The sequence below is a fragment of the Rhopilema esculentum genome, chromosome 10, assembly GCF_057945365.1.
Source record: "Rhopilema esculentum isolate cy_ngs chromosome 10, ASM5794536v1, whole genome shotgun sequence".
NCBI lineage: Eukaryota > Metazoa > Cnidaria > Scyphozoa > Rhizostomeae > Rhizostomatidae > Rhopilema > Rhopilema esculentum.
This window is the reverse complement of record NC_142824.1, coordinates 3,223,239-3,241,940: the sequence shown is the minus strand read 5'-3', so window position 1 is coordinate 3,241,940 and position 18,702 is coordinate 3,223,239. Positions and strand designations below refer to the sequence as shown.

Below are 18,702 nucleotides of genomic sequence, written 5' to 3'. Positions count from 1 at the left end.
GCAAAACATGATTTTTACAGCCATGAAAAATCGAAAGATGCTGTTAAAGCAGAAAACACCAAATCAGATACGAAGAATCTTGTTTTGCCAAGCAGAACTGAGATATCACAAATTCAAGAAGGGCGATTTCTATCTTTCATTCATTCGATTGGTTTATTCACCTTAAACAATTTCCATATTTGGTATGCAACCTTTTTCTAGTGAAGAGGCTTTAATACAGAAAAAACGCAAACTTTTGATAAAACATATTTTTCAAAAAGCGAAACCTTGGATTTCAAGTCATATAATAATCAACGATTGCTTTTTGACTATAAAGTGGCAGCTAGCCTCCGCAGAATTTCAATATTTAGATAGCCTTGTTTAACATTCGACAGTTTCAGAAAGGAAACGTACTTTTGAGTTGAAGGCAGTAAGCTCAAACAAATATACATTTTCATTCTAACTTTAACCCAATGCTCTTGAAAATGTGCATCATCATTACATGATTGAAACTCATCTATAAAACGAAAAGAATTGTTTTATTTCTTAAAGTATTTACAAGTTTACTGGTCATTTAAACCAAAAAAAGCATTTGAATTTATGGATTTAAAACGATATACATGAATTTTACCTTATAAGATGGTTTAGCCCTTGCTTTAAGTTTTTTATAGTATTGAAGCAGAAAAATTCAGGGAAAGATTTGTTCTGATCAATCTTTTCCCATTTTTAGGTCACAGCAACAACGCTGTGCAAATTGTGTTTGGAACAAATCAAGAAAATCCAGAAATTCTAGCTATATTTATTCATGCAATATTTAATCCTCTTTGCCAAAATTTTATGCAGAAGGGTGTAAATTTGTTATAAATGTGCATGTTTTTCATACCCCTCCCAGAATTAAGCAGAACATTTTGAAGTTATTCAAAAAAATTTTTACTTGTTTTTTCAATTGAGACTAGATTTGCAAAGCAATACATCAGCTCTTTATACTGCAACTTTCACAACTTATGCAAAATGGTCAAGAGTGAAAAGGTGAGTCACGTTATACTCTATGAGACAGGACCATTCATTGAAATGAAGTATCCGGTTGTGAAATTTCATGACCTGCACATCATTTACTGACCTATCTCTTGTATCACTCTTCTTTGATTTATATCATCCCTTTCAATTAGTTATTCTATTTTCTTTGTCATCTAGCTATTCTGCACTGTGAAGTTTTTTGAAATACATTTTTTAACTTAATGTGATGCGCTTTGGCAGCGATTGTACGATGACAAGATTGTTTTGTGTGAAAATTTGAGAGTACGAAGGCAAAGGCTGGCGATAATTATTACAAATTTTGTTGTATTTTCTTTGTCTGCCTACGTGCCATTATCATAAGACAGCTGACCTATGCGAAGTGTTACAGAATTACGTTGTTTGGTGTTATAACAAAGCGCGATAATTTAATCTTAAACTGAAACTTTCTAGCAGATTGTAGCCTGACCGACAAAATATTCTTTGTGCCTCCGCAAAAGCTTGCTTTACAGAACAGTATCATCAGGACGTTTTTGAATTGTGACCATCTGATTTAGCAATGAAGATTTACCACGCAGATTCTTAACATTTCCTGGTTTAATACGTACCTTAACAGGAAAGAAAAGTTTTTGTATAAGGCAATTCAGCCATTTACAGCTAAAAGTGGCTTCAGACATTCATAAAAGGATGTCCATGAAAAATGATTTTGTAAAATGACTGAATTATTCGATGTAGCAGAAAATGCATTTAAATAAAGATTGATGCTATTTTTCCCCAGAAAAAAATATTTATTCCATTTTCCTGTAAATTTGGACAAAGATCTTTCCGGTTTCATCAAAGCTCTAACATCATCAAAGATCGACTGAATATAATTTCAGTAACAGGTGCAGTTTGCCGGTCCACTTCTGGAAGATAAATGTGAGGGGGAGCCTCATTCATTAATTGTTGATAAAGGAATTTCATGCAGTTTAGATTCAAAATTACAGAATAGCGCTATTTTTTAACTCATCTGATGAAGTAAATGTTTTTTATACGCTTCTTAGATGATTTTATGGAAGAGAGTTTTTTAAGCAGATTATTTAAATGTTAAGCACCAAGCTATAGTTTTTTTTTCTTGCCATATCCTGAGATTTTGGGTCTCAGTTGCAAAAGGTTGAAACAGAAAGGAAAATACAAATCTATAAGCACAAAGTCATTCTCATTGCTTAAGTTAAAAATAAGAACTTTGTCTTTTGTCAAATTTCTCTTTCCTTTTGTCAAATTTCTTTAAGCAAGCAGTCATTACTGACCAGGCTTGCTAAATGCTACTTAACAGTGAAAAAGAATGAACAATCGTATTAAACTTACAATAACATATAAAACTAATCTTGCAACACATCAGATAAATTTGTTCCAAAATTTGAGTTCTTTTCTTTGGCTGCTAAGCAAAAATGAATCTAAGCTTTTCATCCAAATAAAAGTTATCAAGATTGCACGTTGTTCATCTGTCAGCTTAAAAATTATTTGAGCTCCGAATTCCCGTATTAACCATTATATGCCTATCGAATAAGAATGTTTGAACAACAATCAAAATTATCTATCTCGTAGCGTTATTTCCTTCGATACAACTACATCAGATTCTTATCTTAGCCCTCTATCAATCAGTGATATCACAAACGATTGACCTTGAAACCTCTTGATTTTACGTCTCAAAACACGCATATGAATGAGAAAAGGCGAAAAAAGTAGACCATTTAAACTAACATTTTACGTTCAACACTATTGGCAAGAAATGAAAAATTTATCTATATGCAATAAGTAGAGATTCTTTGTCTGAATGCATTACATAAAATTATTTGTTGATTCTCTATACCAATATCCAGATATAAAATATCGTCAAAATTCGTCAAAATGGTCAAGTTTTTCATCAGGAAATATCGGGAAGATTTACCAATGATAAGCTCTTTTTAAAAACAGGAAGTTTAGTCTTACAGGACTTCTTCTACCAGTCCATGAAAAAGATTCTAAACGTAATAGCCGATTTTTAATGTTTGTATTACAAATGATTGCAATTTGAAAGCTATCGGTTTCAGGCCGAAACGCTGCCTGAAATTATTCACAAAATCAATCTTTATGAAACCAGGCATTTTAATTAGATGTACAATTGTTGCTTGTATATAATTTATCAGGCTAGGAATTCCAAATCTTGAAGCCCAACAAGTTCAGTGATTTGGTGCCATAATTGATCGTTCATACTAAGGTATCTAAAAGCAGGTTATTCGTACGAGGGTCATGGCTTGTGTGTTTTGAAAAAAACTTCTTTATAAGCACTGAAAAATTTATGAAATCATTTTCAAAGAATTTTTAGCGTTCCTGGTTGGCAAGTATGTCTCCTATAATTTCCTTTCATTTCCAAAAATGCCGGATTTTACAAGACCAATAAATGAATGTGGTAGAAAAATCCTAGAACTTGTTACTGAGCGTCTGATTTCGCTAACAGAGTTAATCTCCCGCAGTCCTTCTATAACCATATTATTAATTCTCAAACGCAGAATGTAATGAAAGTGGACCGCATGATAGCTTTCCTTCGTGATAAAAGATGCAATGAGTTTCAAGATTCTGTCGGTATGTTGAAAACAAGCAGAATTTTTCTTTCAAACGCTGGAAAATTTGTTTCAAAGTTGGCCTAGAAAGCGCGGATCGTGGCCTTGAAAGAGACAGACAATTTTTAATTCAATAGAAATTTACCTCGCATTTGCCAAAACTTTTCCTTTAAGAAAATACTAGCAAAGAGTAGAACATACAGGGCAGCAAGCAAATTAAGCCATGAAAATTCTGCATACGAAACGCTCATATGGAAATATGCTCAGTAAAGCCAGTATATTTTGAAGGACTGAACGTAATTGTATTGGCAAAGAACAAATTTTCAGGTCTACAAAAATGCTACGTTGCCTTGTACTTAGCGAAGCAAATTAACAGTTATAAAAAGGAGAACTTCTGGGTTTAGATTTATAATCTTTAGACAAGGTATCATACAAAAGCACTTTTCAAGACGAAAGGTATTACTATAACCAACCAGATCAACCGCCTGTATGATTGGAGTTTGACGAATATTTTTCATAGGTAAGGTATGAATTGTATGTCTATTCACACGCCTAGTCATGTTGCTGTGAAGGAACGTGCTTGCAAAATACACACTTCTCTGCAAGCACTTGAGAACATGATAGGTTGATCAGTTCAAAAAGCTAAAGTTCTGCATAAGTATCATGTCGAGCATCAGGCTCCACTGCATTCCACTCCACTGCGTTGAAATTAGAGCATTTTTCTAGAATCAGAGAATCTGTGCCTTTCTTTTAGGCATACCAACTGTCAGATTATTCTACTTTTCACTCAATTAATATTACCCCTTCCAATTCAGGTTTGATCCAAAGCTGAATTCCCGTAAAGATTCATCAAGTTTTGGGTAGGTCATTTTGTTGTAGGCCATGGTAGTTGACATTATCAACTGTCTGTTATTTTTGCAGATATGAATTTTGTTTGAATTTCTTAGTGTCAGAGAGGGTCAGTTGTATCTTGATTGTTTTGGTAATCCTGCTTCTAACGTATAATCACTCGCAACCAATCAATATATTTATTATCCAAAAACTTGCTTGTCTTTACACAAGCAAGCAATACCTATAATGTACAATGATGTAGGTAAGACGTATTTAGGTCTCTGGAAAGGGAGATGGTTTTATAAGTATAATACAGTTAAAACTACAAACAATATATTGTGATTCACAATATAAAGCGGGATGATGTTTTGAACTCATATTCTACCAAGAAACTGATAGAATAAGATATCAGATACGGCTTGTAAGGACTGCTGTTTTGCTTCATTACCACGCGCAATTTATTCTGACAAGTTAAAAACACTACACCGTCACAGCAGTTACTGCGCAAGTTTAGCTACGAAAATCCGCCTTGAAGGTGGAAAATCTGACGATAGCAATCAATTTGAAGCCAAATACGTTGAAACTCAAACATACATGCAGCGTTAAAGAATTCATTTCAGGCATTCGCAATGGAGAGAAGTGAGCACATTTATCTGGAAGAAAAGTGATTTTCATGTGGCAGTCGTGCATTTATGAAGAAAAAACAGTTGGTACGCAGAAAGAATATGCAACGGAACTGAGGATAACCAAAATTAGGCGAATGTAGGGATAAGGAATTCAAGGTTTTAGTAAAACAAAGAATCAATGACTGAGAAATTTGAGAAAATGCAACAAGACAAAGTTGATTGGTATTTTCACTGTTTTCGAGATTACATTCACTGGAATATCTATAATCTGAAAACTTAAACAACTTAATTATGTCAATATCAAAATGTAAACTATGAGACATAAAAGTCAGAGATTATTATGTATTTTTAAGTTATATTGGTGTATGTGCTTATAATCTACGCTGTTCTTTAACATTATAAAATTATCTACAGGCTGCTATGCTATTTGCTAATAACTAAGAAATCATAAAATTTACACGATCATCTTCAAAATCTACAAATTTTGCAATTTACACAAAAATTCACATGCAATATTAAAAACAATATATGGCTGGCTAGAAATTTATCTACAATGCTTGAACACAGAATTTCAGGCAAAACAACAGAATTTCGCGTCAATGGCAGCTTGGTTTCGTGCTGTTTTGCATGCTCTAAATAACGTGAATGCTCCACTCACTTAAAACATTCTATCAACTATACCAACGACCTCAAGAAAGTAATTAGTTTATCAGCTTTGTTGTCACTAAAAGTAGCAAAATAATGCTAAGAGTACTGATTATCTTTCCTTCATAAATGCGATATGGTAATGTTTATAATAAATTAAATCATGTTGGAATAACACGGAAATTGCCTATTTAAAAGAGCAGATGTTGGAATACTTTCTTATATATTTGTACTTGTTTGCTTATGCAGCTACCTAGGGCTAATATGTGACTACGAAACCTAGTCGGATATTTGAGCTGTGATGAAATTTAGCAAGGAACACACTCAGACTGGAACCAACAGAAGAAAACAGATGTCTCAAAAACATCCGTGTGCCTAACATCTTTCCCTAACAAACTACTTTCCAGCTGTTCTTTATAAAATCTCTCATTCTACCCTTTCAGCCTCCTTTTTGACTATTTTCAACTATATAACCAATGGTTCATAGAATTCCGTCATTTCATAAGAAACCCTAGGGTAATGAACAAGGGGGAACATCCACGCTTGTCAACGGAACATTATGCAATCCGAAGTAGAAATATAAGTTTTACTTCAAAATTGTCCCTTTCAGATCTCGTTTGTCTTTTCTTCTCTCTTTCGCCTTGTCCTTGAGCCCTGCCTCAAAACTTCCTCCTGAAGATCTCACATGATAAACAATGTCTTCTCGTTCCCCTAAATAGCCCTATAGAAGCAAAAACTCTCAATTATGCATCAGGCACTATAACATAACATAACCATAAGATTAAGTAACTACGTGCAATCCCTGACAAAGGTCCTTGCTTAGGCGTTGCGCTGAATAAAAATAACTGTTTTGGTAGAAAAACCAACACTACATACTTTGCCCTGAAAATGAGCTTCCAAAAATAATGATTCTAGAGTTGAATTTAGAAAAATATCTGTCAAGTATCAACAGAGGGGAATGCTATAAAATTTTATAAAAATTTAGTGTAGTGTACCAAAACTTTTAGCAGGGATTGCAGAAATTAAAGACATCTTTTGTATTTATCGCATTGCTTTTATCGTAAAGCAACAACATAGCAAAGCATTAGGCAGCGAAATATAAATTTAAAATAGGCAACAGGAAAATAGACGAGTTAGGTTGGTTTTTTTATAAACAGATTTAATAAACTTATTTCATCATACAGCAACATATGGAATTCCAGGTTATCAATAATCCAAGCAGAAAAGATTTTAGATGGAATTGCTTAGCCATTATCCGGCTATAGATTTGATACGGGATCAGATAATGTTAAGCTTCATCAGAAACCATGTTAATGAATTGAAACAACATTCGCTGTTGTTAAAGACAGGCTGGATTTCATCCCTATCAATCAGCATTAGATTGGTGAATCTTATGCAGAACAATTTCTTATCAAATCGCTAAGTGCAGATAATCAATATGATAATATCAAATCATCACTTCTTAAACAAATACCATCAAAATATACCATGACACGTTCTTGGCTAAACGATTACAAGCTGACCTTGTAACAATAATACTATTAAGAAAGTTCAAATTATCAAAAATGAGGTGTTTTCAACGACTATGACGTTTGAAGTATTGAAAGCATTGCTGGAAACTATGTAAGCTTGTGCAGCAACTAATGAACCAAGAGCAAGGTCCCTGAGAACGGCTCAATTCGAATAGAACAAAACAGAGCCCTTCTGTCATTTTCTATCATCGAGCAACAAGTTCAGAGAAATGAAATAATCACAATGAAACGAATATGTACATATGTGCACAAATGCCTCCACTCTAAAAACGTAGGCGCTATATTTGACAGCTATTTTGCAATGAAAAACTCCAATGTAAATACCAGAAACAATGGCACAATGATTAACATCCCGAGGATTAATCTTGGAATAGCATCATTTTACTACCAAGGTGCCTCATTATTCAACAAACTTCCAAAAGAAATTCGAGCAGAAAGTGGTTTTACTTCCTTCAAAAATAAATTGAAGAGCTTTTATACTTTAACGTAAACTCTCAACCCTATAACTCTCTTATATACTACTCAACTTCATTCCCCTTGTACGGACTTATTTTTTGCTTTCAAATTGTATTTTATAAATGCCGATTGTAAACTAAATTTTTAATCTTATTTTGTTTATTGTTTTTATTTTAACAGGACTACTGGGAAAGCAGTGTAAATATGTATATATGCATATCACTACTGAAGTATTATCCTGTATAAATATTCGATAATAATAATAATAATAATTCTATCATAAACTTGCTTCAGAGGCTCCTTCAGAATACATAGCCCCCCTACTTCGTAGAAAAACAGTTATTATGTTAAACGTGTTAAAAAAGCCCTGTAGCTAATTAAAGGATGCTTTATCGACTAAAGGTATAAAGTAATAAATACTGGCTTGAAAAAATATTGAACGTCGCCAAAAAATTTGAAAAGTTTGCCTTAAGAAAAGGAACATTTTAGAAAGACTTTTTTTAAGCATCTGTAATTAACATAGCACAAACTACTGAGGCCTTGACTCAAATGTCCGTGTTTTTCAGATTGGTGAATTTTCATCTGTACAGACAGAGAAAGATAGCCTTTTTCTACCTTGTACATGTCACATAAAGAAAGCAGAAATAACAAAGATCATATAAAAAGAAAAGATTCATACCTTGATCAAGTCAAGCTTTTGATGATAAGTAAGATTTTCAGTTTCTTTTGCTCTTCTTGCACATTTGTCGGCGATATTATCGATCGCTATCATTATTTGCCCCAGCGTTTCTGTCTAAAGAATAAAACAATTGATTACATTAGCCAATTTCTTATCCTTTGGATTTTAACCGACTCTTAAAAACAGAGCGGCTAAGGTCCAACATAGAGGGTGTAGAAGGAGAGATACTGCTAGTCATTAGTCACGCGATAAAGGGGCCCCGCTAGTCACAAGTGAAGATTTTTGGCTCCAGTTAGTCGAAAATTCTTTCTAGTACAAAACTGCTGGTTTAAACATTGATCCATAGTTTGGTGTACAAAAAGCGAAATTCTTATGAGCTCTCAATTGAATTGCAACATTAAAAAAACCTGTCACAGGATGTTAGAAATTGTTATCCTCTATCATAACTAGATCAGATTTCACTATTAAGGTATATTAAACGGCCAGAAGAAAAAGCCCTATCATTCAAGAGAAAACTTAAGGGTTACGTGATGAAATTTTAAAAATGTTTAAGAACTCTTCTCTTAAATTATCAGTCAATAAGCAGTAGCAATAGGCTATAAGAATGACGGCAAACATTTGTGTTCCTCCCCCTCCACGATGGGACAACAGTGTCAGAAATATTTCTAGAAATAAATCTGACTTGTAAATGTACTAAAAGTAACTAAGATTGGTTAAAAATAAATTTAAAAAATGGCTAGGACTAAAAACTACAAAACAGTTCCCTCTCCCAAATCCCAAATCAAAACTCCTTTTGAAGATATTTGCAGAAGGTATTTGTTCTGATTGTGATTTCTGATGCGTCATAAAATTTCTTTAACTACTTGATGGCTAATATAGGTAGGTATAATTACTTAATATTTGCTCATTGTAGAAGGAGTCTTAGAGTTTTATGGAAATATGTATGTGAATAAAAAATTGGATAGAAAAGAACGTAAGGTTGAAGTATAAAAAACAGCTTGGCAGCCTTCGGAGTGAGCAATGTTTGACTTGCTTGCATATTTATTTTAAAAAATTAGTCAATACGTCGATATTCAAAATAAAAAGCGATGCATAAAAGGTAAACAATGTTAGAAAGAGAAAGGGTAGCTTAATGGATTACTTAGGATTACTTAATGGAAGAGTGCCACATCTACAGGAAGCATGAATAGATTTGCTTCTATATAGAAAATACTATTATTGGTGTTTCTTCAAATTACCTAGCAATTATATTGAGTTTCAGATGCCTGCTAAGTGTTCGTAAAGATTTTCAGCTAAAACGGAGGGAGAGAGCGCTAGACCTATAAAGGTTTTGCCCTTAGCGGAAACTTTTCAACAGAAGATTATCAGCTAGTGGTCTTTGTAATTATACCAAAACATGAGTTTTTCTGTCATTCGTTTCGAAACATCTGCAGTCTATTTACACGCTAATGAAAGTACTCGCTATTTCTGCATGATTTTTCAAGGCTATGCTAAATTAGATGTCTGACAAAGACACCGCTGAATTACAGATTCAAAATCATACAAGTTGAGCTCCGCGGAATTTCAACGCCGAAATTCCAGTTAGCTAGCTGAAGGAACATGTTAAGGTTTCCATGTAAATGCCTTCAAGCAGTGTGTATAAACTTCATAATTTTTCTCCTGAGGCCAAAAAACTAATGGTGTATCATGTTTATCAAGAATAAACCTTAACATGCGCATGGTATTTTGATAAAGGAAACAAAAAAATCTAAACAAAAACTGGTAAAAAGGTTTTGTTTTACAAAGTTATTACATGATTTGTAGGTTTTCATCAACGAACTGGAGATTGAATATACTTTCACATGGTAAAATGCATTTTCCGATTCTTAGCATTTAAAAAAACAGTGGAAAGTAGCTCAAACTGTATGATACAAGTTGATCAAGTTGAAGATTCATTTCTAGATTGCATTCTACATTGACAATCGTAATCAAGGAAAAAATCTTTGGAAATTAAAGTCCCTTTTAATTATTCAAGACAAGAAAACGGTATACCTCCGGTATACTTAAATTTTCTACTAAACAGCCAAAAATTAGAAGCAAGTTTATATTTGCTTATTAATGCTATGATATGCTATATGAGCCATAATAAGATCTCGATTTCCCAGTCATTCCTAGACAATCAAACCTTCGCAAAATGCAATTAACTGAAACCAACTAGTGATTTGAGGCAAGAATTCAAATTACAAGAACTTGATAGTCGATCATAAATCGACTTTCTTCAGAACTGAGTCTCATAGAATGTTTCTTGGTTAACGGTACCTTGAATCTAATCTTTGACATTCTTTTGCTAAATTAAGCACAAGTTGTACGGTTTTGCCAGTATACTTCCAAATAAAAAAATTACACGACCCCACCCTCCTCCTAGAGGACTTACAGGAATGGAAAAGAATCTCTCATCAGTTTATTCGATTTATCTTTATCTTGAAGGTAAATATTTAGAGTAGATATGAACATTGAGGGATACCTGGTGCCTGAAGTTCAGTTTTTGACTGTTATAAACTTGCTCAAGCTTCAGGTTTTTCTCTCGTAGAACTTCCAGATCCTTTTGCGTAGAAGCTAATTCACTATTAAACACCTAAAAACGGATAAAATCAATTAAACCAAATCAGTAGAATCTTGTTTCTCTCACTCCTTATGTTTTCAGTCAAGCAACTACAATAGGGCTTGATGAGTATACCCCTTCTGATACAAGCAAGAATCGAATGAAATGAATTTACAAGCTGTGCATGTGAATGCAGTACTATGTCACAATGCAGTACTATGTCACAATGTCTTATACAAAATATTTCCAATGTAATCCATATCAAAGTTTGCCTGACAATCGCATCAACCGTCCTGTTCTATACACTAAAACTGTATATAGCTCTGCCCATCGAGCACTTTATGACAGACCGGTAAACAATAAATTTCATTAATAGCTATTGAAGATCCAGCCTGTCAAACAGAGATATCCAGAATAAGCAAACATTAGCAAACCTTTTAGATACGCTTGAGTATTAGCTACTTTGCTATGAAATCTATGTACGTATACTTTTCAAACACATTTGCTATCCAAACAGCTAGAAATGGTTTACTTTAACAATTATGCTGCTGCCATTGGAAATTTGAATACACATAGGAATTAAGTGAAGATGGAGTTAAAAGATAGAAGAACCAGTTAGACTTTCGTCATACTGTGCTTCAAGCTATTTTATGTTTGGGTGTTTAGGCCCACATCTAATATTCTTCAAAATAGGATCAAATAGTAGAATACGTTAAATACGAATAGCCGTAGTCTGACAGCTACATACCAACAGATCTTGCATGTGATTCTCATTTAGATCCTGTACTTTTCTCTGACCATGCTCAACCTTTTAAGAACATTAAAAAGTAAATGCAACCTTGCTTTTAAAGAAAAAAAACAGAAGACTGATAAAGAGTAACATAATTTTGGATAGTAAGAAAACAAGATATGCTAATTGTACCAGGCATGTTACAACACAGTGTGAATGACTCAGTGTGAATATCAAATGTAGGCTTCTCATTTACAGAGGAGTACTCAAAGAGCAGCTGACAGTCTTTCTTAACTCAGATAGGCCAAGGGATTAAAATACTTTTAGAACAACAGTGGTCTTTGCAATAAGACCCATAACGGTTAACAGTAAAAAAACAATTTTATTATTAATGAATTTAAAGCAGGGTCTTGCACATTAATATCGCGGCACTTTTGACTGGGCGAGCGTTCATAACAGTAAATCAGACCCAATAAATACGTTTTAAAGGCAATGTTTATTAAAGTCTATTCAAAGGATTTTCTGTCATCGCAACCTTAATGAATTGGACGCTATATTTCTAAAAGACGAGATTTGTCTTGAAAAATGAGGATGGTCGTCACTTGCGTCGCTTATGGAGATTTATTTTTCACCATTATTATGATAACTATCTTGCTTTTAAATTATATATCAGTCGCGATTGTTAATCTAGCCAAGAGTTTTGCCGCACAATAAATCAATATATAAAATGAATGGATTTGTGGCCCAAATTTGCGGCTAAGAAGGATTTTCTGTTCATCATAGAAAGGGAAAATCCTCTAAATTTAAACGGGATAAAAGAAGATGTCCAAAGTATATTTAATCATAAACATAAGAGAGACAACAATTGGTCTAAGAAGCAAAAATTTTGGATCGAACAAGATTTATAAGCAGCATTTGGTAAAATTACCTGGTGCCAATATGGAATTATCCCATTTAATTTGAAAGCAACTGTCGGGTGATATAGATTTGGATTTTAAGGAGGAACAAGAAAGGAAAGTATTTTTAATTATATTATTTCATTGAATCTCCTTTTCCGCATATCTCTTTAAGCAAGTAATGATATATACCTCTTCACTGCACTTGCTGAGTCTATCAACCAAGCTACTATTTGTTGAACTAAGGGTACGGAACCTCATAATCAAGCCAGTTAACATATTGTCTGTTGCTTCAAGGTAGCCTAAAAGAAAACAGTATTAGTTGATTCTAGTTTATAAACAACTCAAACACATTACCTACAATCCTAGATATGGCTATTGAGGCAATTGACATGGCGACTGATTTTCATACATCATTCTTTCTAGGAGAGTTGCCCTCAAGCCAGTGGTGGTTTTGGGGGGTCCAAGAGGGCCACGTCCCAAGGCCCCGTGCTCATGATAACCAGAAGACGCCCCGCAACTAAAAAAATGAAAATTAAGAACAAGGGCCCACAGTTATTTTGGTCCCGCACCCCGGAGTCCCTAAAACCGCCGCTGCCTTTGATGGTTGGTTATTCTTGACAATATGATCGAAAAATGGATGTTCTTGAAGGTATATTGAAAGGAAAACATGACAGAGAACGACAGTAAAGATATTTTGGGGGAGATGTGAAAAAGTGGAGCAGCTGGAAAAGCATTGGGACAGCAACGAAAATGTATACAGATAGGTATAGCTGGCGTGCCAAAGAAGCCAACCTTTTTATAGAAGATGGTACCTGATGATGACGCTGATGCCCCTTAGCAGCAGCTGTTTTCAAGGGGTCCTCCAAAGAAAACTTAATACCAGGATGAAATTAAATTCTTGGAATATAAAAGAATCATAATACATTTTTAACTATCTACAATTATACATAATTAAAAAGTAATGAAAATTACTGTTTCTTTTAACAATAGAAATAAAAGGTTGAACTTTCTATAGATTTTTGGGACGATTTTTGGCAAGATGCCGTCTAAGAATAAGTAGAGAAACTAATCCAAAGCCTTAGAAAAAACATTGTTGTTTAACTGCCGACTTTTTACTTCACTCTTAGAGCTGTTCTAGCATTACGTAGGCCTTGGGCCAGTCATAAAAGACGTATCATTAGAGCTTTAGAGTCCTATTAAATGTTTGGAGCTACTCATTTCTATTTACGTGATATCAAAGTTGCAATTTTGGGAAGGGGGCCAAAGTTAAGACAATTTGGTTGGTTTGTTAAATATCAAACCATATCTATGAGCATAAACTCATTTTTACAGATGCAAAAATAGCAGCTGGAGTCTACAGGCTAGATCCTAATATAATGAACCATCACGCTGGAGATGATATATAGAGAATCATATGATTATATAACGAATCAACATATGATAAAACATGAATCATTACTATATACACAGTAGAAAAGTGAAGACCTGTACTTCACAGATAAATACCTTCTGGCATGGTGTCAAGCACAAGGGTCAAATATTTTTCAAACTTGTAGTATAAATCAAGTTTTTCACGCATCCTTTGTTGCCTAGAATGCAAAATGTTTCTTAGAGCCTAGACATAAAGGTTTACCTTCTAAATATCATATCAGTTTTTACCAATTCATACATGACTTAGGGATAAAGGTAGTCGAACAGATACCAAGGAAACTCCAGTGATTGACCTGACGATATGTTCTTTAGGGCAGGGTATATGTTTCCGATAAAAATTATGGGAAATGGTATTACAGCAGGCATTTAAATTCTTGGACATTGTATTAGAGTGAGGTAAATTCTGTTAGATGGGGTATTTAAAGCAAACAAAATGGGCAAGAAAAGCTCACTTTGTTTTCTAGAGAGCTGTTTTGGAAATATCGTGTTTTGATAGCTGCAAATATTATGGGACAAGGAATATTTTGGGATATTCTTAAGGGACAGGATACTCTTTAGGCTTTATTCTTTATAGGAAATGTTTCAAGGAGTTTTCCATACACTTCTGTCAAAGAATGGACTCAATAAATCTTTTTGGGAAAAGCTGACATTCTCTCATTTACAACAAAAAACAATACATAAATGATTTGATTCATTCAGACCTTATCTTGCAACTGTTTGGTGCTACCTTTTCTGAATTTTGCAAAAAAATTAAGGTGGTTCGTTCAAGATGTTTTATATTGAGTCCCATTTGGGTACATATATTTGCATGCATCACAAGCCAGTCATCGCAATTAATGTCAAGTGGGAGCCAACATTATTGACATTTACATTGGTGAAGCCTTATATGCTGGGGAAAATATTGGCTTTACATATAAAATTTTTTAAATTCTATTTTAAAATGTAATGGATTCTTATTGTAGCTTTGCTTTGTTCCTGACTATTACATATTATCAGATCACTCATTGCAAGATTCACCCTTCTGTACTACTTTAGAATGCATGATAGCAAAGCTAGAAGGATCAAAATTACACTATGTAGTGACAATGTAAAAAGTTGAATAAACAAACTACATATTTATATGGTATGCAGAAGTCACCATAACAAACTATCGATAAAATTAGATTTCTTGAAAATGAAAGATGACAAAAATAGGCAATGTATTGATTAGGCTCCAAAAAAAGTTCTTATTTAAGTCATATATTGGCACCAAACAAAATTTTGAGTAGGCATAATTTCTTCTCTGCTGGTATGGGTTTTTGAGATTATTTAACTTTTGTCTAAAAGCTGACAGCAGAGACATGGAAATGTTACAATATAATAGAATGCTAGATCCTATTGGGACTTCATATTCATACACTGAAAATGCTTCACTCATCCTAAATCAATTAAACAACTAATGGCATCTCCTCTACCTTCCCCATTACTTTTTTAGTTCAATGATGAAAAGATTTGTTTTATAAGTAAATTAATGTTTTATAGAAGTTATCTTCATAGGTGTTCAGTTGCTCAAATTCATTTGAAGAAATACAAATAATAAATTTCATAAATATCAACTTTTGAGAAAATCCAAATATCAAATCTAATACCATTATTATCTTATGTCAGTTGACAAGATTAGGACAGGAGCATGTTATTCAAGCATAGTTACAAATGCAACAACAAAATATCTATCACAAATAAGCCTGAAACATAGTGACTTGGATTTATGGCTCATTAAAAAATGTATGATCTTCTGTTACTCTGCATTATTGACAGCAGATTTGCAGAAAATGAGTAGAAGGATAATGTGGTGTATACCTGACCAGCAATAAAGAAAGCTCAGTGTGCAATTTTTCCAACTCCTTTGCTTTATTTTCTTTAACTTTAACTTCCTGTTGATACTTCAAGATAGCTCTTTTCCTTTTAGCTTCATTTTCCTTCACAAATTTATCAAATTTTGCTATCCGTTCTTGGATCTAGACAAGAACATTTTTGTTACCAATTTTTCAAAAAACTGTTTTTATTTTCATGTAATTACTAATTTACTTATGTGCTTATTAAATTTAAATTACTTCTAATAAGATAAGGAAGACTAGTAACAGATACAGTTTTAAAACATGAGCTCTTCACATCAAAGGTACATATTTTCATATGTGTTTAATTCAAATAATCTACAAAAAATGAAAGCATATTGTGTTCCCAAAAATACAAATTCTGGCTAGAAAATTGACCTTGAGGGGTCCTGGCAAAATGATTAACATAAGCCATTGACAACCCTCGCCATAACCTGCAAAACAAACAATTGAACATGTATGGAAAGATACTTTCAACCCTATAGATGTCTATCCAGTTGAAGGACAAGAGTAAAAATACTAACAAAACCACCATTGCAGGAAAGATGCTAGAAAAGTTTAGATACAAGGTAAATCATATTCCTCCTTAAAAATTTTATTCTTTTCATCAGTCTCTTTTACAAGTCATACTCACGATTTTCTGTTTTATTTTCAAATCTTCTTTCTTCAATCTACATTCTTCCATCCGTTTATCAAAATCTCTCTTTTTACTATCCAACTCATATTGAACCTTGTCTACTTCTACTTCTCTCTTCAATAATAGTGTTTTCTGCAATGTATTTCTTCCATTTTCTAGAAATTTTCCTTTTTTCTGTAGAAAGGTATTAAGACAGCTTTGTTACATTCTTATAATCATACCTATATTAAGTAAAAACTAAACTCATAGGATATGGCTAACATAAATTAAATAATCTTGCTTGATTTTAGCTTGCAATATCAAAACATTGTCAGAAAAAATTTGTAAGAAAAATGTATCTTTGATTTCCTTATACTGTCATGCAATATAAATTTTCTCAAGGCCAGTTGAAGATGATTCTGTAAAATTACTCAACTGAAATAAAAATAAAAAGTATCTTTTGTAATGCAGTAATATACTAGTGCTTGATAAATAATTATTATTTCTAAAGATGTTGTCTCCCTACTGGTTGTTTAAAATTTCTTAGTCAAGAACTCTGCTGACAACTCTGATAGTCTAATTGTAATAGATCTAGGGGCAAGGCCACAGATGAACAATTTCTCTCAGGGGCTCTTAGCATAAAAATCTAGTCATAGGTATAGAGGCAAGGGGGCACCGGTGACGTATTCACTCTTCAACTTTTCAGAAATAGGGGTAGAATGCCAATTTGCACACACATTTTTTAAATTTCTTATACGTTTCTGGTCAAATCTTTCTTTACATACCTCTGTTACAACAGGAACTTGTTTAACTTCACTTGGGATAACCTCTTCATCTTCTTCCCTACTCATTAAAAAAAACAGATAGTGCAAGACATTTTGCCAGTTTCAAATCTGTTACTATCTTTATTAATTTATTAATATGGACGAAAGGACCCAATTTTCTTTTGATAAAGTTTTGTTCTTACTTGTTGCTGATCAAAGTTACTTAGACTAGGCACCTTAAAAATACGTCGCAGGTCTTGAAAAAGAAAATCAGATATTTTGTTATTTTCAGGCCTTTTTTGATGACTACGGAATTATTAAATAATATAAATGAAGAAGGCTTCGACAAGCAGAGTTGATCTATTATTTTAAGCATTGCAAACAAATTTTAATAGTGAAATAGAATTTTGCAACGGTCATTTAGAATGTGCTATATAAGACCATAATAAACTGATCTTTATGTGAAAAATAAACATGCATAAGGTTTAAAGTTATGCTTGATGACGAAAAATTGTCTGTTTAGGCCATCTTTCTAACAAACTGCTACATTTCTTGCCACGTTTCATTAAGTGAATTCAGCTATTACGTATTTCGTAGAATGAGTTTGACCTCACCTGATTTGGGTAACGAATACATGTTTCGGCTCTGGATCTAACTCCAGCGAATATGAACTTATGGCTGTCATTTTACTCAACTTTCTGGACTTGAAACCTTTTCTGCTTTGATGTTTACATAACATACACGAAACGGATCTTCTCCTCAGATGAACTTTGGTGGCAGAAGGTAGGGAGGCTGGATGTTTATTTGCAGTGAGTTTCTATGGGAAGCTGTAAACAAATCTAGCCTCGTTTTCTTCGTTCAGTTTCATTTCGGCGTATAAAGAAACAGGGGAACAAGAACAAACACTACCAGACAACAATCAAATCAAATCAAATCAAAACTTTTTTTCAGCAACAAATCAATTAATTACCAGATAGGCAGATACGTCATGTTAGTTGTTAAGATACAATCGTTAATAACAATGAATATTACATTACAAGGAACAACATAAGAATTATATAAAATGAGCTGTTGGATACATGGAAAAGACCCATGAAGGAGCTATCAGAGCCATGTGTCCCATTTGACGCAAAATGACGATAATTTAATATAAGCTTTGTTTGAATAATAACATTAAGAATAAGAGATAAAAACTTAAAAAAGAAAAACAGAAATCAGAAAATAATGGTTTACAATATGCACAAATAGTTCAATTGTGTTAGAACCACTGAAGTCCTTCATAGTCATCAACCAAATGAGATAAAAAATCATTGCTTGACACTGATAACATAAATGTGCTTACTGCTGCTTGAGCAATTTAAATAAATGTGAATGCCTTCTCTTTTAAAAAGAAGTATAGCCCAGTTGAGGGGATTTGTCTTTCATAGAGCTAATTTTTAGTATTACCACCAAAGCCAAAGATT

General features: G+C 33.3%; 1 protein-coding gene across 1 annotated transcript; it reads right to left on the bottom strand.

Annotated features, from left to right (window-relative positions):
* Nucleotides 1-4,339: 4,339 nt before the first annotated feature.
* Nucleotides 4,340-18,008, bottom strand: LOC135694301 (coiled-coil domain-containing protein 42 homolog). Its single transcript, XM_065212985.2, has 10 exons — nucleotides 17,854-18,008; nucleotides 17,261-17,318; nucleotides 16,494-16,670; nucleotides 15,825-15,982; nucleotides 14,061-14,143; nucleotides 12,744-12,853; nucleotides 11,674-11,733; nucleotides 10,848-10,958; nucleotides 8,345-8,458; nucleotides 4,340-6,398 (listed from the first exon to the last, which is right to left on the bottom strand). The coding sequence occupies exons 1-10, from the start codon at nucleotides 17,976-17,978 to the stop codon at nucleotides 6,264-6,266; spliced, it is 1,131 nt and encodes a 376-aa protein (XP_065069057.2). The 5' UTR covers nucleotides 17,979-18,008; the 3' UTR covers nucleotides 4,340-6,263.
* Between the last annotated feature and the right edge of the window lie 694 nt (nucleotides 18,009-18,702).